Source organism: Rana temporaria, chromosome 4 (assembly GCF_905171775.1).
Source record: "Rana temporaria chromosome 4, aRanTem1.1, whole genome shotgun sequence".
Classification (NCBI taxonomy): Eukaryota; Metazoa; Chordata; class Amphibia; order Anura; family Ranidae; genus Rana; species Rana temporaria.
In genome coordinates this window covers 80,143,056-80,156,268 of record NC_053492.1, presented here as the reverse complement: position 1 = coordinate 80,156,268, position 13,213 = coordinate 80,143,056, and the positions used below count along the sequence as shown (strand labels likewise).

At 43.3% G+C, this 13,213-nt stretch overlaps 1 protein-coding gene across 4 annotated transcripts in view; it reads right to left on the bottom strand.

Annotated features, from left to right (window-relative positions):
- The window catches only part of LPIN1 (lipin 1), a 275,839-nt gene that overhangs the window by 39,441 nt on the left and 223,185 nt on the right, over positions 1 to 13,213 (bottom strand). For 3 of the 4 annotated variants that reach the window (XM_040348571.1, XM_040348573.1, XM_040348574.1), the window contains exons 12-15: positions 10,256 to 10,333; positions 9,998 to 10,090; positions 3,310 to 3,389; positions 981 to 1,122 (exon numbers count right to left, since the gene is read on the bottom strand). In XM_040348571.1, the coding sequence (XP_040204505.1) occupies positions 981 to 1,122; positions 3,310 to 3,389; positions 9,998 to 10,090; positions 10,256 to 10,333 (393 nt within the window). The remainder of the gene's footprint in view (positions 1 to 980; positions 1,123 to 3,309; positions 3,390 to 9,997; positions 10,091 to 10,255; positions 10,334 to 13,213) is intronic. The other variant, XM_040348572.1, reaches the window with a different exon arrangement.

Here is a 13,213-nt window from a genome sequence, read left to right as displayed (position 1 = left end):
GGACACCCCCCCTCCCCCCCCAGAACACTCCGATCAGCGCTTTCTGCCTTTGCTGGTTTTCCAGCATGCACGTCTGACAGAAGCCAGTTAAAGGGCTGGCTTTTGTCAGACAGACCAACATCAGACATTTTTCTTTTAACCGACCGTTGTCTCCCGACATTCGGCCCATGTGTACAGGGCTTAACAGAAGATTTCCCCTCTATTCCTGTTCTGGGGACAACCCTAAATTTAAGATTTACTTTCTCTTTTGGTGATAACAGTAAATAGGACATATATAGAGGGTGAATCTCCCTAACGAGTGGCACAGAAAGCAATAAAGACTGACAGGTGTTCTAATCCCTCTCCACCCTATCTATAACTAAATTTAGTTATATTTTAATTTGTTAATTGGCTGAAACAGCATTTTTTTTTAATGACTTGACTATATGTATGCAGACTTTTTTACGTATTTGGTACAATGGCATAGTAAAGGACTTGTTCCACTTGTGTAAACGAGATGAGAAATACCCAACGTATTCTGATCTCTGAGCAATGAATAAAGCTGGCACTAGATGTATCGAAATTTGGATGGTTCCGCAGGGACCAGAAGAATTTTGACCCATCTATGGCTGTTCCCACTCGAGAGAAGTTAATCTAACGATTGACTTCTTTTGAACAGGACTGTTTGTTGGAAAACTTTCATTCGATCAGCGCTTGCAGCCGATGATTAGTGAATTTGGACAAACCTGCTGTCAAAATACAATAGCACATCGGGGGGAGAATTCCTTCATCCACCTCACTTGTGTATATGGGGGAATCCATTTGTTTTATTTCTATCAGCCTGTTGGCTGATCGAAAATGAATGATCCGTGTATGGCTGGCATTAGATTATACTCTGATCTGAGATGCCGGGTTGCGTCACAAAGCTCATAGCATTGCTATCTATTTCAATTTACATGCCAACGTTCCCCAGTGCATAGATGTATGGATGTGGAACTCACAAGCTGGTCAGAGGTCAGCCGCAGTGTTTTCTTATACGTAATACCCGATGATGAAAGGTGACTCTGGCTGGACTGCAGAGAGCCCATGTTCTGCTTGGATGCCCTGTGATCGTCGTCACTGGACGAAGACTCATCCTTTATTCTGGAACAAACACAGGAAGATTACGTGATGAACCGGAAAAATGCATTTGGCTGCCAGCTCAATAGATACATTTGCTATGAATGGCTGAGTGCATTAATTGATTGTCTTTTAAACACCAGTCTCCAGGGAGGAGAAGCAAAACCTGCACGTTAAACTATCAATGAGATATTTGCGCTCAATGCTTCATTCATACCTTCCATTGAGAATATAATTTCCAATAATACCCAGCACTCTGCTAATAGAGACGTGACAGGATGAGGTTTGGAATCACAGGAGGAGTAAAAATAGCGATGTCTCAGCTCTCATCATGTTACACACATTAACATTAGGGTTTCAAAGTGAGCTTAATGCAGTGGTCAGTATAGATTGCAGAGGGTCCCCGCGGAGTGAAATGATCATCAGTTATTCTGTGCATGGCTTCCTGCCATCATATTACCTGGTCAGTTTCTAGGTCTTGGGATGGACTTCCCTTCCAGTAAGTAAGGCTTCTCACTTTCTTTATAGAAGTGGACCTTAAAAAATATTAAGCCATGAAAGGCATTTATTCAGGTACACTGTAGTTCTAGTGCACCAGCCTAACTACTACCTATTGCCTGCAGTCTGGTAATCTGGAGACCCACTTTGATAAAAAAAAAAAAAAAAAGCAGGAGAGGTATTCCCAAACACACCTACTGTGGGTATCACGTTTGGGTGGAGGACAGCCCTGGCCTGGTGCCGCTGGAGGCTGCCGAATGGCAGATTACCATGTGGAGGGTATAGAGAGAATTGCTTCCAATGGGTTATATCACAAATGTAGGTGGTAGGTGATAGACTCCAATGGGAGGGTTACTGCCAGGCTGGCTCTGCGCCAAAACATCGGGATACTGCAGAGCCGATGGTCAAATATATCTAACCGCCAATCACCCAAACACATCTACAGTAAACTCTTGGCTCTTACCTACAAAAATAAAATAAAAAATTCTGTTTTATATCCATCATTCCAATCACATTTTTGTAAAATAACAGGCTGTATAGGCAGAGGACCAAAGAATAACAATGCAGAGACCTTTTGTTATCTTTTTTTATAGTGTATACTATAACTAACCCACTTCAAGTGTACCCTAGACAATGATATGGAAATCAACTATTTACATATTACTAACAATCAGCAAACAAGCCATAACTTACCTCTGTAGCTACACGCACTATGGAGCAATTCAGTCTCAAATTTTAAATCAGAAGCACTAAAGTTGTTCAAGTCATCTTGTCAACACAGCTTTCCCTTCTTCCCCTCTAAGAAGTGACTCAGCAGCTTTCTAATATCTAATGTACATGCAGAGGGGATAGACAGCCAGTAGTGTATTTTGGTTTTGTGCTGCCCTAGGCAAGACTAAAATTGGGTGCCCCCCATCTAAATGTGCCCCACCCTTTCCTTCTCAAGTGGCTATTTGGGGCCCCTGGTGGTTGTACGGGGTTCCTGGTGGCTGTACGAGGTCCCTGGTGGCTGTGAAGCATCCCTGGTGGTTGTGCGGGGTTCCTGGTGGCTGTACAAGGTCCCTGGTGGTTGTGCAGGGTTCCTCCTGGTAGCTGTATGAGGTCCCCGGTGGTTATGTGGCATTCTTGGTGGTTGGATGGGGTCCCTGGTGGCTGTGGGTCTGGGTTGGTGGCGGCTCAATGGCACCCACTAAAATTGCTTCCTGGTGTCACCCAGGTGCAGTCCGCTGTCCCCCCCCTGCACCCCTATGGCAACGCCACTTGTCTGGGATTCAGCTGTACTCCACTGCGTGCGGGAGGAGGGTGCAGGTGCTTTTTTCTCATCCGGGGGGGCTTTTTTGCCACCCCTGCAAAGTGTTGCCCTAAGCCTGGGCCTTGTCGGCCTAGGCCAAAATACAGCACTGCAGACAGCCATACAAGCACTGTATACAGACTAGTTTTATTTATTATATGTGTTTGTATTATGAACACAATAGAGTTGATTTACTAAATAGATTATTCACTTTGCAAGGGAATTGACCCTGGAGATTAGTGAATGCGGACTTCCATCATCCAATCGTGCAAAAACAAATGCTGTTTTTTTTTATTCGTTTTTTCTTTCCTTGCACATGATAAATTTCACTACATTCACTAAGCCCTGGAGAAAATTCACTTACAAAGTGTACAGCCTATATACCTATAGTAAATCAACCCCAACAGGCGTTTATTACTGACCTTTTATCCATGCTGGTGCCAGCAGCCTGATCGCCAGTGTAAAGTCCTTTTCCATTCAAGCCTTGTTCTGCTTTAGACTCCTAATAAAATGAATGGTTAGGCCCGTTATTATATATGGTTGAGGAAGTGTGCACGTTAATGTGGTTCGAGACACCAAAGACATTATCTGTATTCCAGATGTGAAATTCTTTACGGGTCAAAGCAGATCTTTAAAACAGGTATTGCACAATGTATTAACAAAGGAAATGAAAAGGAAGGCGGTGGAAGATGCGGATTTTGTACAGGATAGGATTGGGAAATTACAAATGCAGATTTTCACATTCCCTGGCAGAGAAGGCCAACTAATTGAAGCTTTATATTTCAGTACTGCGGTCACTACTAAACAATACTATCTGCATGGAGCTTGCATGCCCCTCCATGTCTGTGTGGTTTTCACACCACAAACCAAAAACATACTAGCAGGTTATGTGACTTATGACCAAGCAAAGACTGTTTTGCTTGGTTTTTTTTTATTTATTTTTTAGGTAGGGTGAGAAAGAACCTCTGTCAAGTTTTTACTGTTGGCTCTACAGCTTCTGGTATGATATCACCTAACTTTCTTTCTGGCAATACCCTGATGCATTGCATTCTACCACAACAGGAAACGAGAGGAAATTTCCTGAATTGGAATACCAACAAACAGGATTTAATAGCTGTTCTTACCCTTTGCCACACCGGACAACAAATATTTTTATTGCTGTATGCATCTCTGCTAGAGATCTCTCCCCTTACTTCCTGTCCTGGTGACATAGGCAAAGACAAAGACAGTAGGCTGGAAAGGTTTTATCCTTTCTTACCTGCCCAAAAAAATTCTAGAGTCGGACTAAAAACTAAATTCTAATTTACTGATGACCTGTTTGGGCTTTTAAAGCACCGCCTATAGAAAATATAGGGTCCATAAATGTATTGCTGGTTTGCCAACACATGCAAATGTTAAGCTTGACATGTTGGGTATCTATTCACACAGTACACCTTATCGTAAGGTGACCAGATTTTTAAAATGAAATCCGTGGACATATTTTTTCTTTACTAGTAATGGCAACAATCAGCGACTCTCTGCCTATCCCTGCCCGCCTCACAGCCTCTCAAGTCCTAGTCTTCGGCCCCCGGCTACTACTGGGTGGGGAGCGGAGGAAGATCACTCCGCCAGGGAAGGCAAGGAGATAGGCAGGTGGCTGGCCAGGATTTGAGCCAAGGCAGAAGAACATGCGAGCGGAGCTGAATAGGCATGCGCCCGAAACTGAAGAAATATTCCCTCCGCTCCGACCAGTACATGATCATCAGAAAGGGGCACAGATATGGGGAAAAATACAACCCCCCTATGCTAGTAGGCACAGCGGAGCGGTGGTGTGTAATTCTATTTTTTTTATTTTAATTCTGCACTGATTGTCTTTGAAATCGCCCATGCCCCCTATTAAATCCAATCTGGGGACAAAACCAGGGACAGACTTAGTCCGGGGACAGTGTCCTCAATCAGGGGACTGTCCCCTGAAACTGGGGATGTCTGGTCACCCTACCTTATCGTTTATATTTTACAAAAAAATTGGTAATATATTGTGTTTTTGTACCCTAAAAGTAACTTAAATCCACTACTGGAGGGAGTGTGCATGGACTATCTGCTAATCAGTATGCTCGATTTTTAAAACGTGACATCAGTGCCGGAGGGCAGGTCTGGAGCATGTCACAGGTTACACCCTAAATGTGGACGATCCATGCACCCTTATAGATCGACAGGTGTAAATAGACTTAAGGAGAAATGGGTGGTCTATAAATAACGCCCTAATAGCCGCCCACCGTTGCGCTTATGGAGAAATGAGTAGTACCTAGCTGCTGTTTAAAAATAAATCAGTGAAAAGTGTATAAAGTGATCACACTTCCTCAAGAGTGTCAACAAATTAAAACAGCGCTAATCAAATATATGTGCATATTCTACTAAACAAAAATAAATATCACAAACCATATATCATAGTGTCAAACCATATATAATACAGTGAATGATGATCACTGAACTGTGACTATATAAGTAAACCACCCGTGATGATAAATAAACGTGAATTAGGAGCACAAAAGTGCAAAAGAAAGTCTCTAAATTCAAAAGTGAATCAAAAGAAAAAGTTCATGTGATTAAGGATCCTGCGATCTTCAAAACACTTTCACCATACCCGACAGTGATCTGTGATTCCTTCCCCATGTTTTTGCGGTATCACACTATTTGCACTTCTTTGTTTCTTCCTACAATCTATGTGGAGCATTTTGGAGGTATATCATCTTCACCAACTGAAAACATCTTTTGATAGCCTACTTGCCAAAACACGAGAGTGTGAGGCATATTGGTCTGGTGAGTGTCCATTTTGATGGGGAAGGAATCACAGATCACTGTCGGGTATGGTGAAAGTGTTTTGAAGATCGCAGGATCCTTAATCACATGAACTTTTTCTTTTGACTCACTTTTGAATTTAGAGACTTTCTTTAGCACTTTTGTGCTCCTAATTCACGTTTATTTATCATCACGGGTGGTTTACTTATATAGTCACAGTTCAGTGATCATCATTCACTGTATTATATATGGTTTGACACTATGATATATGGTTTGTGATATTTATTTTTGTTTAGTAGAATATGCACATATATTTGATTAGCGCGGTTTTAATTTGTTGACACTCTTGAGGGAGTGTGATCACTTTCTACACTTTTCACGTAAATAGACTTAAGTCTGTTTACATCCGCCTATCTCTGATCCAATCTGGTCCACTAAAAAAAATACTGGAGGATCCGTTGCCTTCCGTCGAGGTGAATTGGATCAGATTGGAGAGCAGTTTGGTGTAAACGGAAAGCAGAATTCATTCCACACATAAAGCTCTGTCCATGTCCACTCTGCAGAAACGAAGCAGACATGGACCTCTCATCTGCACGCTCTGCTATGATCAGCAGGGAATCAGCGGACAGATCCCCTGATCACCAAAACGGAGTCTGCTCCATGTGTAGGCCTAACAAGTAACATGCTCCAGAAGGTAAACTTTTCTTTTACAAAAAAAAAAAACCTTACAGGAGTTTTAACCCTTACCTACTCTATCCAAAACGTAAAAACCGGAGCTGTAGAGTGGCACCAGCATCAATGAAGTGTTGAAGAACATCTAATTGATCTGTCTGTGCCTACAGCAGCCCACGTTACTGAGTCTGGACTGAAGACCCAGCACTTTCATACTTTTCATGTTTCACAAGTTGAGCCCTTCATGATTGGAGATTGTTGTCAGGTTTTCAGGAACTGACTATTTGACAACTGTTCTTTGTTTTTTAGCTTTTTTTCTTTTACACTGAGCACAAACACAAAAAAAAATTCAGATCTATCTTACATAATTGATGAAGCTCATGAAGGTGATTAGACAGGAAATAAGTCTATAGTAATATATTAGATACAAAACAACGTTATTTATATTCACTTTCACCAGCTGCTACAATAATTACAAGACCAGCAATTGAACAGAAGGGTTACTGGTCCTTATTATAGGACCACAGCTGTCTATTAACACTAATAAGAAGTCCCAAATGCACATTTTGAAGCCCCCCCCCCCCCCAAAAAAAATAAATAAAAACAACATGCATGTCCTTTCATTACATTGGGCAACCTTGAAGTGGTAATGTAATCATATAATGAGATGAGTACCAGGCCTGTCATTCTGACCCTCTTCTAAAAATGCCCGCTGCATGGCACTAATGCTGAACCACCACCTTCCTGACACTGTACAAGCATACTGATCAGGATATAAAATGAGAGACTGCTGCAGGGAAACAACACACATCAACTCCTTCTGATTGTTTGGACCCTAAAGCTTTACCAAGCTGAGATATTGAACCAAGCAGGAAATCAGAGTCCACAAGATGACATACACAAACTGGGTGGTTTATTCAAAGATTCACATACAGTAGTGAGAATTATCCTTGATTTATTCTGCACTACAGCACTTACCCATAAGGTTAACATTGTTCTCTTGGTCTGTAGTTAAAGAAGCCGAACGTCGGTGCGCAGGCGCCGTATAGCGCCAACTCGACGTTCGGCTTCTTTCGGCAACTCGTGATGCTCCTTATGCGACGGATGGGTAGTTTTTGTCATCAAGTCAATCACTAACTGCCGCATAGGAACGCCCACTCCCGCGGGAGGCACTACCCGGAAGCCGGGTAAGAAAATAGCTATACGAGGTATGTACAGCAAAAAAAAAATCGTCATACTGTCAATGTCGAGAGTGAGCTCAATGTAATGTTAGAAAATTGTTTTTAGGGTGAACCCCCACTTTAAAGTAGTTGTAAACCTCAGACATAAAATATGAACAATTTACAAAGCATATACCTCTATAGTGTGTATTTGTTTCAATTAAATGCACCAAGTGTCATTTCTGTCTGCTTCTTAGTTCCTTTGCTACCAGCATGAGTCACTTCCCCATGAGAAAAATGGTAACGGGGAGGGACCTCCAGCTGATTGACAGCCTCAGCTCTGTTCCTGTGTGTATGGGGGTGTGTTCCTTTCCTCCAATCAGCTCTCAGAGCTCAACTCACTGAACTCTGCAGAGTGAGACTTAAACTCTACGCCCCCTTTTTCTGAACTTTCAGACAAGCTTTATAAATTCTGCACTTTGAATGGATGTAGAGAAAATAAGACTGCGGAAAAATAGGTCCAACTTCATTGGGTATATGTAAGGGCTTAAACTCACTTTAAAGCGGATGTGCGCTCAAAAAAAAATATTAAAACGCCAGCAGCTACAAATACTGCAGCTGCTGACTTTTAATATTAGGACACTTACCTGTCCTGGAGTCCAGCGCTGTCCGCAGCAGAGGACGAGCGATCGCTCGTCACCCTGCTGCTCCCCCCTCCATCCACGGTGAGGGAACCAGGAAGTGAAGCGCTCTGGCTTCACTGCCCGGTTCCCTACGGCGCATGCGCGAGTCGCACTGCACCCGCCGATTGGCTCCCGCTGTGTGCTGGGAGCCGAGTGTTCCCAGCACACAACGGGGGACGGACGGGATGTCAGAAAAAACCCGTCTTTTGCCCGTGACGTGTGGCCGGAAGTGGGTGCAAATACCTGTCTGTAGACAGGTATCTGCACCCCCCTCCCCCTGAAAGGTGTCAAATGTGACACCGGAGGGGGGAGGGTGCCGATCAGCGCGACTTCACTTTAGGGTGGAGATCCGCTTTAAGGCATTCTTACAGCTGTATGTGCATTTTTTTATAATCTGCCCATTTTATTTATTACTCTTGTAGACTCTTGCATTCCCATTTGATACAGATCCAGAAAGTCAGGAAAAAAAACAGAAATCCTTCTCTGTATACTTGTTTTGGGTTGGTGTCTCAAAGGTATTAAACTACAAAATCAGCATGACAGCCATGAAACTTGCATTTTCAGAAGGAAAGGTCAGCAATGGCAGCCTAGAGGTTTCCCTCATGCCATGCTTCCTTTAAGGCCCTACTCTGGTATATATGAAAATTCTCCATTGCTGAACCTGCAAGGGTTGACTGCTTGTTTATTCTACGGGAGACTTATAGTAGAAGTTCACCCTAATACTAAAATCTCTAAATCTCCAGGCATCCAAAATCTAAAACTAACCTATCTGGCCCTGTAAAGAAGAAATCACTATACCTACCTTTTCTGAAGCCGCTCCAGTTCCACACTGAGCTGTCAGCAGTGGCTTCTCTGAGGAGGTGAAGAGGACACAGCCGACAACAGAAGCCCCGTAGAAACTCAATAGGTGACGTAACTTCCCAGCTGTTGTCGGCTGTCTCTTCTGCAGAGCTTCTGCCGCTGGAGACTGGATCGGCTTCAGAAAAGGTATGTATAGCGATTTTTGCTTTAAAGGGCTAGATAGATTAGTCTTAGATTGTGGATGGCGGTAGATTTAGAGATTTTAGTATTGGGGTGAACACCTGATCCTCCGCTTCAGTGGCAGATGGTGCTCCTCATGATACACCAATGGACTGTCCCTCAGCGTCATCATGCCCAATGGAGAGCTATGGACACTTCCCCGGTCTTGATGACCTTAGCCCGCAGGCACATGGGGGAGAAGATACTGGTCTAGCAGCAAGTAGGATCAGGTAAGTTACTCTTCCTTTTACTGCCTCCTAGACCTAGGAGCAGGTACTTTCTGTGTTGGTGCAGTCCCACTACAAGGGAGTTGGAGTTTCCCAGAGTGAAGCCCTGTACACACGACCAGGAGTCCCGGCGGTATAAAGTCCGCCGGGAATCCCGACGGGTAAACTGAGAACCTGCTCGGTAAAGTTTACACACACACTCGGGTTTCCTGTCGGGAAAACTGCGAGGAGAGCTTTGGCCGGGAATCCCGGCCGTGTGTATGCTCCCTCGCAGTGTTTCCCCATAGGAAAACTGCCAGGTTTAAAACCGCCGGGAATCCCGGCGGGAAAATAGAGAGCAAGTTCTCTAGTTTCCCGCTGGGATTCCCAGCAGTTTTCCTGCCGGGAAAACCGCAAGGAAGCATACACACGGCCGGTTTTGCCGGCCAAAAGCTCTCCTGGTAGTTTCCCTGGCAGGAAAACCGGTCATGTGTACGAGGCTTTAGGGCCTAAACAGCTTAGTCAGTTACAGAATATAATCTATTTAAGCCACAAGACATGAAAATACATTTTTCAGCTTCTCAGACTTACTACTTTATTGTTGCTGTTCCGTCCACGCCAGGAGAACCACCACCTGCCTCCCTTTTTTGGCATCTTGTCTCTCATCAAAGTGTCCACAGTGACCTGTGATAAATGCACGGTGACCACAGTAAAAAGGAAAAAAAAAAAGAAGGAAAAAGCAAAACAGAAAAACATCTAAATGAATGAAATAATAGGCCAACCAAAAATAAACATGTAGAAAGCAATGAACCAATGACAAGCAAGCACAGGTATGAGAAACATACATACTGTCTGCTGGCCACAGAGACTAGAAAAACAAATTCTAATGGAATCTACCAGAGCACAGACGAAATCAAAGCAAGAGTACTTGAAAAAAAAAAAAGAAAAAAAAATGAAAAAGAAAAAAAAAAAAATACATAAAAATGTGTTAGTATTTGGAGTTACATACAGACATAAACACTAGATGGAGATGAAATGTTTGCCAAGGACAAACTTCACCCAAAAAGGACTATTCCATTGTAGGAGAAACAGCGCTGGAATTGATTTCCCAAAACCCGTAGTGCAAAATCTGGTGCAGCTGTGCATGGTAGCCTATCAGCTTCTAACTTCAGCTTGTTTAATTAACCACTTAAGACCCTAAGCCAATATGCAGGTAAAGGACCTGGCCCCTTTTTGCGATTTGGCACTGCGTCGCTTTAACTGACAATTGCGTGGTCGTGTGACGTGGCTTTCTTTTGGTGGTATTTGATCACCTCTGCGGTTTTAATTTTTTACGCTATAAACAAAACTAAAATAGAGCGACAATTTTGAAAAAAATGCAATATTTTTAACTTTTTGCTATAATAAATATCCCCCAAAAATATATAAAAAAACATATTTTTTTCCTCAGTTTAGGCCGATACATATTCTTTTACTTATTTTTGGTAAAAAAAAAAAAAATCGCAATAAGCGTTTATTGATTGGTTTGCGCAAAAGTTATAGCGTTTACAAAATAGGGGATAGTTTTATGGCATTTTTATTAATAATTTATTTTTTACTAATAATGGCGGCGATCAACGTTTTTTTTTCGTGACTGCGACATTATATCGGACACTTTTGACACATTTGTGGGACCATTGTCATTTTCACAGCAAAAAGTGCTATAAAATGCACTGATTACTGTGAACATGACAATGGCAGTGAAGGGGTTAAAATAGGATTTTCTTCCGTCCGAAAAATCGGAGCTTTGCGGAGGCGGGTGATTACGGGTGTCATCCGCAATCACATAGGGACCAATGTATGTCCCGTTTGTAGGGCCTAAGGGAGTGATTCTTACTGTAGGGGGGTGTGGCTGTAGGCTTGACGTCACTGATCGACGTTCCCTATATCAGGGAACAGACGATCAGTGTCACTGCCAAAGAGAAAAACGGGGAAGGTTTGTTTACACACACCTCTCCTCGTTCTTCGGCTCCTGTAACCCGATCGAGGGACACCGGCGGCTATCGGGTCCGCGGGCCCCGCGGTCACGGAGCTTCGGACCGGGTCACGTGCGACCCACGGCTGGGCTCTTAAAGGCAACGTACAGGTACGTGCCTGTGCCCAGCTGTGCCATTCTGCCGACGTATATCGGCGTTAGGCAGTCCTTAAGTGGTTAAGCTTTGACAAAAAAAGAACCTAGAGGCCGATTGGTTTCTATGTACAGCTGCACCAAATTTTGCACTCTAAAGTTTTAGTAAATTCATTGTGTTTGATCTCCCACTAGACTCTTAAGGATAAACTTTAGGCATGCAGTTAGAAAGTTAATACATATATGGAAACTCATTTTACCCGACTACGGATTTGTGACCCTGTCCACCCCGCCAGACACCATATACATGTTACAGACCTCCCTGCAAACTGCAGTTAAAGCAGAACTCATCTGTATCTAAGCACCACAATCTGAAATTTATTTTTTATATTTAAAGCACACCCATCTATCCATTTTCGATTGGGAGATTACTTTGAAAAAAAAAACTCCCCCCCCTTGCATTTCTTGCTGCAGCCAGCTTGAAAAAAGGCAGATGATTCATGTAGCATTTACTTTCAGAAATCCATCTGCCCCTAACTCAGGCATGCTGGCGGAAGGGTGTGCTTAACTGAGAAAATAACTCCTCCAGATGAAAAAATAAATAAAAGATTGCCCATAAAGTCTCCTGGATGTATGATACCTAGGCCAGAAAGCAGTATACAACTGAAGAAATGTAAAAATAAATAAAAAAAGATAAATAAAAAAGTTTAAATCAAGTAAATATAATATACTTTTCGATTTGCTGATGCTAGCAGCATAAGGAATACAGATAATTAAGGTTGATTAAGAGAGTAAAATTTCTCTTTAATCAATACAGCCATGTTCAGGTGCCACCCACTCAGTGACCAGGTAGTCCAGCCTCGTCCCCAATAACAGCATGTCTTCCTCAAGAATATATCCCCTAACCTAAAGTAACTAAAGGCAAAACGTTCTTTTAGTTTTGGAGAGGGATTAGAACACCTGTCAGTTTTTAATGTTGTCTGTGCCCCCGTTAGGGAGATTCATCCTCGCTAATTGTCCTGTTTACCATTATCATTGAAAGCAAAGGTAAAAGAAAAAGGGGACATTTTCCAATGAGGACATTGGTTCTGGTGACCTTGGGGTTCCTAAGGAATTCCCTTAATTTGCAGAGATTTCCTCTCACTTCCTGCTTGGCTATGGGTCAGAAAGTAAAGTGAAATCTCTGCATTGGAAAACAGATGGTGAAAAAATAAATAAACCAACCTTCCCTTACTCCAGGGGTGGCCAACCAGTGGCCGGGGGGCCACATGTGGCCCGCGGAGCCCTGTGATGTGGCCCGTGACCTCCTGCTCTGGAATGGCGGGTTGGCATGCAAAGATCGCAGGTTGCCAACCCGCCATACCACAGCATCAGTGTTGTGATATGAAGCTGGTGGTAAAGGAACAAAGCGGCTGCGGAGCAGAGCCCCATAAGCCGATGCTTCCTCTACAGCGCCGGCTTTTGCCACAGGTGGAGTCTATGGCAAAGTTCAGCTAGCCCGCAGGATAGACACGCAGCACATCAGTGTGAAAGCAGTCTTAGGCCCTTTTCACACGATCAGCCCGACCGAATGGGACCCTCAATTCACCTCTACAGAGCGACAGATGTCCGTTTACGCCTGTCTACCTCCAATCCGAAAAACATTTGTCCCCTTACATCTGGGCGGATCAGAGGGCCTATAGAGTAGCCATGACCTGTCA